The following is a 12,995-nucleotide window of genomic DNA, read 5'->3' as shown; positions in this document are numbered from 1 at the left end:
ATAAAAGGAACATTAATTTAATACATAATACATATATATAGCAATTTAACAAATGGCAAATTTAAAAACAACTGGATTTTCTTCCCCTGCCTTCTCTTTCCTCATAGTTGCTAAACCAGGCAGCAGAGTGGAAACTTCAGGCCAAAGTACTGAAGGAACAGGAGACAGTGCTGCAAGCCCAGGTAAAGGAACATGTGGAGGGTTGGGGTAGCCTCCTTCTGGTACCAAGAATCTAGGACCCAAGATTCTCTGCACAAAGCTTAGCAGGTGACAGGAGATGCAGCATAAGAAGCGAGAACTTCACATTCATTATATTTCAGGACGCAGAGTTCTGTGTCTATGCAAAAGAGCTGATGTACACCAACACTGGGGAGCCAAGAGGTCTGCAGACAAATGATGCTATTACCGTGGTCAGTCACGGCAAGCTGATTTCCAGCTTCCCACTGCTCTGTCACATTTCTTCTTTGTTGCCTGATCCGTTGCCTGACTGAGGTGAGAAGAAATGCAAAATTACCATTTATAGCTGTCAATCCTAAAGTCTTCACATTTTGATACCATCTAGAATATAAAGAAAATGAGAAAAATAGAGAGCAAACTATTGACCAAGACTGACCTGGTCAATACTGAATGACTAGGCATGGTTGGAAAGTCAGGAGTCCTTCTGATTTGGCTTCACGTGTCACTGGCATATTTTTCTTACTAGACTACTAGAGTTCCCATTTCAGGCTCAAAAACATAGCCTCCTGCCACAGCTGGCTCTACGCAAAAGCCAGGCCTATCTAGCTTCCCTATTGCCATTAGGCTCTGGCCCTCCTGAGAAACATTCCTTGTTACAGGCCAGAGAAGGACTCCAGCCTCACTGTTGGGGAAAAGCCCAAACTCTAAAGGGATGGTGAGTTTCATGAGGCAATCAATACAAGGAGAAGACATCAGAAACCTTCCACGTGGGGCAGCGTTAACACTGGAAATGCTTATGTGTTGATTTAAAAATCCTGTTTATTATTTAAAAAGATGTGCATTCTTACTGTATGAAACAGCAAGTTCAGTAAATACTTTTTTTCTTGTAAAATATATCAAGAATAAACTTAAAATAACAAATTATGGCAAACACACATACAGGTGACATCGTCACAGACACCTTCCTAAAGCATATTCACACAATGCATACAGACAATGCAGTGGATAATTGTTTTCCTCAATATAATCTACTTGAAAAGTTTCCAAACTAATTAGATAGAGGTTTGAAAGATAATGCTTCTGGTTTTTTCCCAATCATAGGGTTCAGAATTACAAACTCAGCACTGCCTTTTGAGTCAGATGTAGAACCCGTCGTATCACAGTGTCAGGGGCAACGTGTGGTCGTGGGTCCCCAGTCTATGGACAGTGAGAAAGAAGTGTGACTCTTCTGCCTTCCTAGAGAAAGCCGAGCGAATCAACCCAGAGCTTCTGGTCCATCTGTGCTCAGCAACAGCCCAGATCTTGAGAGCAACAGTAGACACTACTTGACACTAGGCATCGTTTACATTGTGTATTACAAGAAATTACTGAGCTAAAAGATGATAGTGAAGTTGAAAAGAGTAGATTAATATTAGATTCTATCCTAGGGAGCGATTTGTTCAGCTTCCCTCAGAGTCCCAGTGTGTCTCTGTGACATGTCTGTGTCCACGTGTGTTAAAGTGTATATACATTTGCTCATGTGCATGTGGAGGCCGAATGCCAACATCAAGTATATTCCTCACTCCCCGTCCACTTTTTTTTTTTTTTTTTTTAGACATGTCTCAAAGCAAATCTGGAGCTCAGCAGTCTGGCCAGAGTAGCTGGCCGGCAAGCCCCACGATAATCCTCCTGTTTCCACTCCTTTGGTGGTTAGATCACAGAAGCTCTCTGCTATGCCTGGCTTCGGTAACAGGGGTGCTGTGGCTCAAAAGTCAGATCCTCATGCTGGCATAGCAGGTACTTTACTGACTGAGGCATCTCACAGAACCAAGGATCTAGGAGCTTAGTGATGTGGGAAATAAAAACATAAAGATGGGATCTAATTCCTCAACTCTACCCGTTCAAACAGGAGAAGGATGTAACAGGTATTCCTGACTCCCCGACTCCCACACGGATCCTGCAATGAGTCCAGATATTAAGATCAGGGCACTGGCTCATCACATAGAGATGCCGTGTGACCCTCTTCAACTTACATAAACTTGGAAACACTATTCTGCTCACATATTTGCCTTGTTTCTAATTGTTCTTTAAAAAGTAGGAACAGCAGGAAGTCAAGGCCTTGATGCTCATGTCTAAGATCTGAGCAAGAAAAACACAAGGGCAGTTCACATGTTTTCCTAGAGCAGGGGCTCTCAACCTTCCTAATGCAGTTCCTTAGTACAGTTCCTTAATACAGTTCCTCATGTTGTGGTGACCTCTCCCAACCCCAAACCCCCATAACCATAAAATTATTTGACAACTACTTTATAACTGTAATTTTGCTACTGTTATGAATCATAATGTAAGTATCTGATAGGCAACCCTCAAAAGAGTCATAACTCACAGGTTAAGAACCACTGTCTTAGACTGAAGTCACTGTCAGTCATAAGACAACGCTGGTGCGTTGGGTAGGAAAGCTGTGTTTGGCTTTCAGGTACATAAACCAAGGCAGTAAAGCAGCTGCTACAGATGATCAGTGGGATACAATTGTCATAACTAATGAAGTGTCAACCGATCAGTAAGAATGAACGGGGAATGTCAGCAGTATCTGACAGCACAGACAGAAAATACCACTCAAGGGGAATGATCAGGGGGTAAATTGTTTAAAAAGTATAATCATAGTCTCTAGATTCAGATAGCCTCTCTTTATCCTTAGACTAGGGGGAGGCCCTTTGCAAGAACTCTGTAAACACGGCTTGCTCCCACATCAAGCCTCACAGTGTTATTAAGACAATTCCTAGAAACAGTTCCTTCCATTTCCTACTCTAATTAGGACTCTGTGTTCAGGTAAAGGAACATATGAGGACCGGCTTGACACAGCTTAGTGAGGACAGGCCCTTGCTTGGTAATCCTCGGGCCCCATGTGGTAGAAAGAGCTGGCTCCCAACTCTGGAAAGTGAGACTCTGTCTTCCACACACTCACATGGCATGCATGCCCCTCCAAAACCAAATAACTAAATGTAAATGCAAAAAACAAAAACAAAAACAAAACTGAGCCATTAGGCCCATTTTAAGGTGATGTACTGTAACAATTTTTGTTACTTTTAACCATGGTAGTTTGCTTCTATTTCTGTTCCTAGCAGGAAAAAACGCTGTGCATGACTTCTGCATGGCCTTTCCATGTTTCTCTTAAATCCCAAAGTGAAAGTAGGAATAGCTCCTGTCAAACCAAACACACACTATGTCAAAATGCTAATCACACTCCAGCTCTGTAGTATAAATATCTGCTAATAAAATGAGAAGCACAACATTTTAAGTTAGAACAAGATAATGTTGGTGCTGGTTTCCTGAGCAAGGGATACACCACTCAAACTGTACCGTCTATGTCCAATAAGAAGAAAAAGAGAATATTAAAACCTGACCACTCGAGGGAGGATCTGAGAAGTTGTTTAATGTGTACAGCGTTTCCATTTTGCAACACAAAAACATTCTAGAGACTAGCTGTATAATAACATGAGCATAGCAATACTGATGTGTATACCTCACGTGGTTAGGGAGGTTCATTTTATATGTATTTTTTATGCAACTTAATTTTGAAACATAGCAATTGAAGACTGGCCACTTGGAATAATGTAGTAAAATTAGGAGATGATAACGCGATACCCAGTTCTTGGCACAGGTGTGACTACCTGAGTTTGACTCATGGCACCCTTCCACAAGGAGACAAGTCCTGAGAACTGTTTCCTGATCTCCACATGCAGTCCGTGGAACAAGCATGCTGTGGCACATGCACATACATACACATGCATGCCCACAAACACACCACATACTAAATGTGTTTTTAAAATATTTATTTTCTATCGTCTCTACGTGCATCAACTTGAACACATTAATAATAAACTGTGGGGGCTGGAGGGATGGCTCAGTGGTTAAGACCATCAGACCACTCTTCTGTAAGATGCAGATTCAATTTCCAGCACACACATGGCAGCCTCACAACTGTCTGTAATTCCAGGATCTGACAAGCTTACACAAACATACATGCAGGCAAAATACAAATAATATATAAAATAAAAGTAAATTAAAAAAAATAATAAACTGTGAGTCACATACATGCAGGCAAAATACGAATACATATAAAATAAAAATAAATTTAAAAAAATAATAAACTGTGAGTCAGTAGTGCTGTGCTAGTGTCTCATGAAGGAAAGAAATCAAAGTAATTCCCCTTGCTATTGTTTAACCAAGAGTAAGTCTGGGTTTGATGGTTTGGTTGTGGTTTCAAGCCTTTAGCCTCTGAGCTATCGCTCCAGTCCACAGAGCCCACATGTGAATTCTCTACTTCACACCCCCTATGTCTTCTGTCATGGTTTGTCTGTGGGATGAGCCTAAATCTGTTGCCTGACTGAAAACTGTGTTGGAATCTATCCCTGTCCCCGTGTCTTTGCTCTGTCTTTATTGAACGGTACAGAAAGCATCACAGCAGGGAAAAGAATGGAGTTACTTTAAGGAAATTGTTAGCAGAGTCTTACAAGGGAATAAGTCACTGACTCCAACTGACCCCAGCTGACCCAGATAACAAACAAACAAGTACTGTCAAGTAATATCCAAACGCTCCTTCTAACATTTATGGAAGATATTTATTTATAAGATTGCTTTTGATCCCTATTTCTGTTTTCAGCAAATGGGTATCACAACACATGTACAAAAACACACATGCATTACTGGGGGGTCAGAGGCATGGAAGAATAGACAGCTTAAAATTACAGCTACTCATAAGCTTAGGTTGTAAAAGTTGATTATAGAGGAAATCCAAGGCAAGTAAGGTTCTGTCTGACTTGGACATTTAGCCAGATTATCATTGTACTTGTCTTCCCATTAGGAAGTCCCTCAAAAGGCAGGACCCAGGTGTTAAATAAATATATTTATATATGTGGTACATACATATGTTCAGTGACCAATAAATATTTATAAAATATGATACCATAAAGCTGTAATTTTATTTTAAAAAATTTAGGCAACACTAAGTGAACTCAATAGGCTTTTAAAAGAAGATAGGGCATAAAAAGTTGAAAGGAAAAAGTTGTGGAGGGGGATAAGAAAGAAACTGGAGATATAAGTGAGTATATACCATTTGATTCTTTCTGCTTCTGGGTTAACTCACTCATTATGATCATTTCTAGCTCAATCCATTTATCCACAAATTTCGGGAATTCCTTGTTTTTAATAGCTGAGTAGTATTCCATAGTGAATAAGTACCACAGTTTCTTTATCCTGGAGGGGGAGACCGGTGGCACTCAGAGGAAGGACAGCAGGTTGCCAAGAACTTGATACCCTATGAGCATATACAGGGGGAGGTAATCCCCCTCAGGAACAGTCATAGGGGAGGGGAATAATGGGAAAATGGGACAGAGGGAAGAATGGGAGGATACAAGGGATGGGATAAACATTGAGATGTAACAAGAATAAATTAATAAAAAAAATAAAAAAAGAAAGAAACTGGAAGGTAGGGAATGGCAGTGGATTTAATCAGAGCACGTAACATACATGCATGCATGAAATTCTCAGAGAGAGAGAGAGAAAGAGAGAGAGAGAGAGAGAAAGGAAGGAAGGAAGAAGGAAGGAAGGAAGGAAACACATCCCAGTTGCAAAGATGGTTGAGTGGGTATAGTGCTTGCTGGAAAAGCATAAGGACCTGAGTTTGAGTCCCTTGCAGCCGTGTGAAAGAAAGGTGTGGTGACACATGCCTATAATTGCAGCACTGAGGACTAGGAAGGGACAGGAAGGCCTTGGACTTGGCTGGCCAGCCAGCGCAGCTAAATGGCAAGCTCTACCACCACCATCTTCTCCTGATTGGTAAGGTGGAGAACTGGAGAAGAAGACATCTGAGGACAGACAGACACAATTTTTAAATGAAGATTTTTAATCATGTTCAGCAACCTAGATTGACCTTGTAGTAAATAAGATAACTAAACTTGTGACCAGCCCTGTGCTGTGAATATTTTTAAATCATTTTTCTTCCCGAAAAATGAACAGTGATATGTTGTTTTTCTGGAAACACTCTGAAAGCAACCCTAAAGTCGATGTATTTTTTCCCTCTGTTTACAGCTCACTCTCTACTCAGGAAGGTTTGAGGAGTTCCAGAATACACTGACAAAAAGTAATGAAGTGTTTGCCACTTTCAAGCAGGAAATGGATAAAGTGAGTATTTCATATCTATGAATATTAACCTTTTTTGTTTTGGCAGACAGTTCCTTGCCTTCATTTTTCTCTGGCTAAAATACTCCAGTGTGTTTTATGATTCAATGCAATTTTATAGGCTAAAAAAAAGTTTAAATACCAAAATTAATACATTAGAGTTGATAGACTCCTTCTCATAACTGTAATATAATTGATGGATCCCCAAATAAGAAGATGGAAGAGTAAATTCAAATTCTACATTTGTAACTATCCTCCAAGTTTTGTGGAACTATTTATTTACATCTCCTGAGTTTTATTTTTTTCAATAAATTGATCTCTTTGTACAACTAACAAAACTGTAAAGTTCAAATAAGTTGATGCATTAAAAGCTTTTGTGAGTCTTTTACAAATAAAAGGTACAAATGTATCAATGGGCATAACATCAACATTTTATTCAGTTCAGTATCTTCCTGATAGAAAATCTGCATCCACATTCGGTCTCTGTGGGCAGAGGGTGAACCCACTTGCTGTGTAGGCCTGATGACCTGAGTTTAGAGCGCGGGAGTCATGTGATGAGGTGGGGTACATCAGTGATCTTAGAACTTGTCTAGCAGCATGGAGAGTAGGAACAGGAGAACAGTCTGGAAGCTCATGAGCCAGCTATCCTAGCATAGGAAGCACAGCAAGAGGCCAAGAGAGACCATGCCTCAAAGCAAGATGACTAAAGATGACTGATCCCTAACAGTTGTCCTCTGACATCCACAAGTACAGCACAGCATGGACATATCCACAGGTACATCCATGCATACACACACACACACACACACACACACACACACACACACACACACATACACACACAAATCATGTTTCTGAACAGGCACTGGCATTAATTATAAGTGTAGAAAGTATCTTTCAAAATATATTTTAGTGAGATAATGTAACTTTTACACTAATGTTTGTTAAGTTAGTTTTCTTGGTTCTGGATATTTCTTTTCATTCTAGAGTTATACGATTTGAATTTTGTTTCAGACTTGCATATTTGAGGCTGGGATATTAAATCAACTGTTCTTAATCTGAAATTCATTTATGGATATTAGTTTACTCAAGAACTCCCTGACAATAAAGAACAACAACAAAAAAACTGGCACACATGTTTGTGTAGCTCTGAATATGGTCTTATATCTTCTATCGAATTGTTAAAGTTAAGCTTTACAAATGCCTAATCAGGCTAACGTGACCCAAACAAGAAATCCATTTAAGACTCATTTAGCTTCTTTTCCAGAAAGAGCTGATGGTCTGGGCTCAGCCTCGGGCCTCAGTGGGTGCCTCAGACAGCTTTGCTCAAGAAACAAGCACATAGCCAAGCATGTGGGTGCATGCCTTTAATCACAGCACTAGGGAGACAGAGGCAGGCAGACCTCTGTGAGCTCCAGGCCAGCCTGGTCTACACAGCAAGTTCAAGCCAGCCAGAACTACAGAATGAAACCTTGTCTCAAAATAACTGAAAGAAAAATATAAAAGAGGGCAAGCACGAAGGTGTGCCTCATGAAAGGGAACAATTCCTGACTTTGAGCTTAACCTCCAATTTATAAATCAGAGAGGAGATCCTACAGAAAATAATGTCCAATAATCTCATAATCAAAAAAGATTTGATCACTTCTATGTCCCCCACATTCATACTAGGGCCTGGTGACTAAATGGCACTTTCCTTGTTGCAGGAAATGAGGTATCTCCAGTCTGACTCTCTGGTTAACTCACTGAGATATTAACACATGTACCTGAGCCTCAGCCTCACCATTTGTAAAATAGGGATGAAAATGAAGTCTTTCTTGTTGGACTGCTTCAGAGATTAAATGAATGTGTAGTCATCACATTCTGGGAACTTCCCTTCCCCCTATAAACACACATCAAGAGAATGTGGCAAGCAGCATTTTGCACATATACAAATTATTATCTACAGTTTAATGCCTAAAAGTAACGATCACTTTCTCATTGTGATAGCCTTCTACTTGATAAAGCAAATGATATAAATTGCAAGCTTATTTATGGTTCTCAGTAAGAATTTTTTTTTTTGAGTTTTAAATGAAAGAAGAGCCAACACCAATGCAACGCACTCCCAAGCAGTTTCATTCCTCCAGAGTTGGCTCTGATGCAAATCAGTTTGTTCCTTAGTGATCTAGGGGACTCAGAAATAAGTCATTGCTCTTGCGGAATCCTCATGGTTGACATGCAGCGTTTGTTTGCTTCGACAGCTGATAGCAAAAGGGTTACCCTTGGTGTCACATGTTGAACTAAGTGCTTCCTTGATACATGAACTCTTCAGGGTTAACACTAAGACATTCTAACCCCTGTAGATGACTAAGAAAACGAAGAAGCTGGAGAGGGACACAGCCACGTGGAAAGCTCGATTTGAGAACTGTAACAAAGCTTTGCTGGACATGATTGAAGAGGTGAGGAAGTCCTTCTCCCAACTTTTATCTCCCTCCCCCCAACCCAGGCAAAACAGTCAGAATAACCCAGTAGTACAAATGACTATGTGTGGAAAGCAGGCTGCATTTCAAGGGAGCTGTGACATATCAAAATATAGTAAAAATAATAAGAGCAAGAGTCTTTCAGAAATCTACAGGGAAAGATCTTTGTAAACCTTAGTCACGGGGTTATGACACTCTGCCTGCTGGACTGCAAGGGTTTTTTTTTTTTTAATTTTAATTTATGTGCATTGGCATGAGGGTATCAGATCTTGGAGTTACAGACAGTTGTGAGCTGCCGTGTGGGTGCTGGGAATTGAACCCGGGTCCTTTGGAAGAGCAGATGGTGCTCTTAACCACTGAGCCAATTCTCCAGCCCTGGACTGTAAAGGTTTTGATGAAGGTCTTACTTGACCTCAAATTTCTGTTTAGCACCCAGAAAGTACAATGGTTTGGCTGTGCTGGGAGAAGACAGCAGCCCAGGTAGCCCACATATAGAGTGCTTTATAGACAAATATGAAGAAATCATTTTGAAAATTCCTCAAACGGGTACTAGGTTGCTGATGAGATGGTAGGCCAAGACCTGCAGATTTTGCAGCTCTCAGCGCAGAGGTATGGTGTGTAAGCTCTGGCTTGAGTGGCAGGAGTTACAAAGTAGAGATCTCTTCAAGTTAACAAGTTAAAAGGGTCTTAAGCATACAGGGTTGTTAGGGTAAGTAGTAAGATGACTAGGAGCAAGTGTCTGCTCACAGTCACACCACTATTACCAGAAAAAAGAAGAACTGGACAATTTAAGCGGCCAGCATCTTGAATTAGTATGTGACGAGTTTCTCTGGTTTTAATTACCACTTTAACTATTCATCCCAAGTTGCAACCGATTCCCAAGACGGGTGTTCCTGACTCATCAACACGAATCAAATCGCTGCTAGGATTAGCATACAGCCGTTTCATCAAGAAGACGTAGTTCCTAGAATACACGAAGCACTGCTGAGGGTGAAGTCCCAGTTCATCTTGTTTCATGGAAGCCCTTTGCTTAAGCCTCTCGATTCTTAGAAACAGAAGATTCATGTAGGTTAAATTTTAAGAGGTTCTTCATTGAAGCAGAAAGAAAGTTTACCAAGTTTCCTTCCCAAAGAACAGGCGTTAGTGATTAAAATTCTATTAGTCTGCTTTTCCCCTCGGGTGTCCAGGCACCATTGTGCACTGGGCAAGGCTGGAAGGAATGAAACTTAGCTGGGACCTCGGTCAGTTGAGTGCAGGGGAAACAGCCTCTCCTGTCGGTTTTCAGTGAAACAGGTCTCTTTATTGAGAATGAATAAGGGCTACAAAAACCTTGGGGAGTAGGTAGGGGGTTTTGGGGTGAGTGTACATCCTTGGCTGGGGCCAAGGTGCTGGGAATGTTTCATTTGCGTGAAGTGGAATGCCAGCTGCTAACTGGACACGTCCTTATAAGGAAATAGAAAGTTTAGGCTGAAATCTGGCCACCAAGCTACGTGATTTCCTCAAGGGTGGCAGAGAGAGGGGCCTTACAGGATATGTGGGCTGGGACATGTAGGCCCAGAGCATAGAGGAAGTAAACCTACTTCTACCGGTCTCAGGATGAGATTTTTGGGTTTGGACACATCTCAACCTCACTCTTGCTCTGGACCTGCTTCCCCGCATTGCATGGCTTTCTGGGCCCACAGTCTAATATTGAGTGCAAAAACACACACATACCCTAAACAACGGAAAAACAAAGTGATATCCCTAAATGTTTATTCAAACATAGCAGACAAATTATGGGACGAATGGTTTCCCAGGACAGCATCCTGGGAAATTTACTTCTTATGCTATTTGTGTGTGTGTGTTTATGTCGCAGAAAGCCCTGAGAGCTAAAGAATACGAGTGTTTTGTGATGAAAATCCAAAGGCTGGAGAACCTGTGTCGCGCTTTACAAGAAGAGAGAAAGGAACTCTACAAAAAAATCAGAGAAGCAAAAATGCCTGAAAAGGAAGACCAGGGTCAGCCTACCTCTGATGAAGAGCCAGAGTCAAATGTCTCTGAAGACAAAGAGATGGATGCCGAGGAAGCCAATAGTGTTCAAAACGCCGTGAAAAACCTGGCCACAGCTTTCACCATCCGTCATCATCCAGAGTCCACGCTGGACCAACCAGATGAAAGACAAGCTGCAGTGAACTATCCTCAGGGCGGAAGTGACATCGCCCCCCAGCAGTCCGAACTAGCCCATCTGACCCCTTCCACTGCCTCAGAGAGTTCTCAGCCTCCTGAGGGTTCTCAGGGCAGGGCCGAAGGGGTCTGTGAGGCTGCCCCTGCCCCTACAGACAGCTGCACACCTGCAGAGGCAGAGCTCCAAAGCCAGGGTCTCCCTGCCGGGAACCTCCTGGACCTAAAGCTCCAGCAGCCAGAGGCAAAAGCGCTTGATCAGGCCTTACTGTGCCCAGCCCAGAGCTCCCCAACCGTAGTGGAGGCAAAACATGCTATTCCACCATCACCAGAGAGTGAGGGAGATCCTGCTGTAGTGCCTGGCTGTCAGTCTAGGGAGCAGCCTGCACCAGCAGTCACAGACATCACCCTAGGTCCTTCCACCGGACTCCCCACAGAGGCTGAGGTCCTTCTGGGTGGAGTAGACTAAGCCTCATCGAGGCTTCCAGCTGACTGCATCTTCCTCAGAGCAGAATGTCTGTGAAAAGACACCTCGAGGACTAGGAAGAGGGTTAGTTAGAGTCAAGACATTTTTAATGTTGTACAGAAAGAACACTTTGAGCCTTTGCTCTTGTTTGCGATTTATAATGAACATGGGAATTCTCTGTGACTGTATAATTTTCACATCGGCAGCCAGACATATCAAAGCAAATATACATTTCTTTCCCATTAAGCTGGTGCCTTAATCCAGTTTATTAGCAGTAAGATTTGGTATTTAAGGACTCCCACTACAACATATATACATTGAGATGTTACATTTATTTCCACAAATAACTCAGTAGGATCTGTATAACGAATATCGAGGTTCCATTTAAATAGCATAAAATACATTGTGCTTATGTGTGTATGCACTACACATGTGTACATGTGTGGATATGTTTATGTGTATACATACACATATTTTCATAGATGTATATAAAGTTATCATACCTTGCAAGTATAGTTCACTCCTTACAGATTTTTCTTTATTGCAAGATATTTACATGCTAATCAAAAAGTTCTCTCTGGACTACAGCAGACCAATGCTCTATGAATCAGAAATAAGCTCAGAACAGAAATATTTAGGCCATCACTATATTGGCAGTAAAAAAAGAAACCCAACTTGAGATAAATAAACTCAACCAACTGATGAAGTGACAGAAATGGCAGGTGAGTTAGACTGCCTGTGCAGAAGGCATGTTCACAACGGGGACCACAAGAGTCTCTGACCAGCACAAGGGGGCTGCTCCTTTCTTCTAATGCTTCTCCCGATCCTCTCAGCCATCTTCCTCCCAACTTCATCAGCATCACTTCCCTCGGATGAAACAGCTTCCTCCTGGCTACCTGTGAGCACATGGTTGGAAATAGGCAGAGAATCTAGGATTTGAAGGGTTGAGTGGCCTCAACCTAGGAGAGGCTGGCCCTGGTCCCTGCCTCTTTGGCTACTGATATCTCAAGAAAATACTTACTTCTTGCTGTCTCTAACCTTGTCTCTATCTCAAAGCATTTCTTCCTTCCAAATTTTCTCCTCTGTATCAAGTAATTATGCCTGGCCCACACTGCAGTTAATGTTAAGTAAAATATATTTTTCTCCAATAGAAATCCATACAAACTCTCAGTAGGAGTGATAAGGCTTACAAAGCCAACACATTTTCTGTTCAAAGGATTTTGTACAAAATTTAAAAAGGGGGAGTCTCTACTCATAATTCAAAAACAACAGCTGAGGATTCCATAGATGTCAAAAGCTAAAAGCACATGGGATTGTTTGCACAAGTTTTTAAACTCTCACTGTTGACAACAACCTCTAATAACTGACAGCATACATTGCTCGCCTAAGGCTAAAAGAAGCCTATGCTAACGAAACAGGAAGAGGTGGGATGCTGGGAGACAGAAGGATCTGGTGGAGAGGGCTGTGCAATCTAACTCTATGTTAAGAAGTTGAACTCAGGTAGTAAAATGGATAAAGGATGATTCTTGAAAACTCATCCAGGAACTCATTCTTCAGTGGTGCACGTGGCTGTTTGCCAA

The 12,995-nt window shown here is 41.6% G+C and overlaps 1 protein-coding gene across 1 annotated transcript in view; it reads left to right on the top strand.

Moving 5' to 3' along the window:
* Positions 1-11,434, top strand: part of Txlnb (taxilin beta) — a 34,437-nt gene extending 23,003 nt beyond the window's left edge. The window contains exons 7-10 of the mRNA XM_051164224.1: positions 108-182; positions 6,244-6,336; positions 8,673-8,768; positions 10,645-11,434. Coding sequence (XP_051020181.1) covers positions 108-182; positions 6,244-6,336; positions 8,673-8,768; positions 10,645-11,418 — 1,038 coding nt within the window. The 3' untranslated portion in view covers positions 11,419-11,434. The remainder of the gene's footprint in view (positions 1-107; positions 183-6,243; positions 6,337-8,672; positions 8,769-10,644) is intronic.
* The last annotated feature ends 1,561 nt before the right edge of the window (positions 11,435-12,995 follow it).

The sequence above is a fragment of the Acomys russatus genome, chromosome 21 (assembly GCF_903995435.1).
Source record: "Acomys russatus chromosome 21, mAcoRus1.1, whole genome shotgun sequence".
NCBI lineage: Eukaryota > Metazoa > Chordata > Mammalia > Rodentia > Muridae > Acomys > Acomys russatus.
The sequence above is the reverse complement of the archived record's forward strand: the minus strand, read 5'-3'. Positions and strand labels throughout refer to the sequence as shown.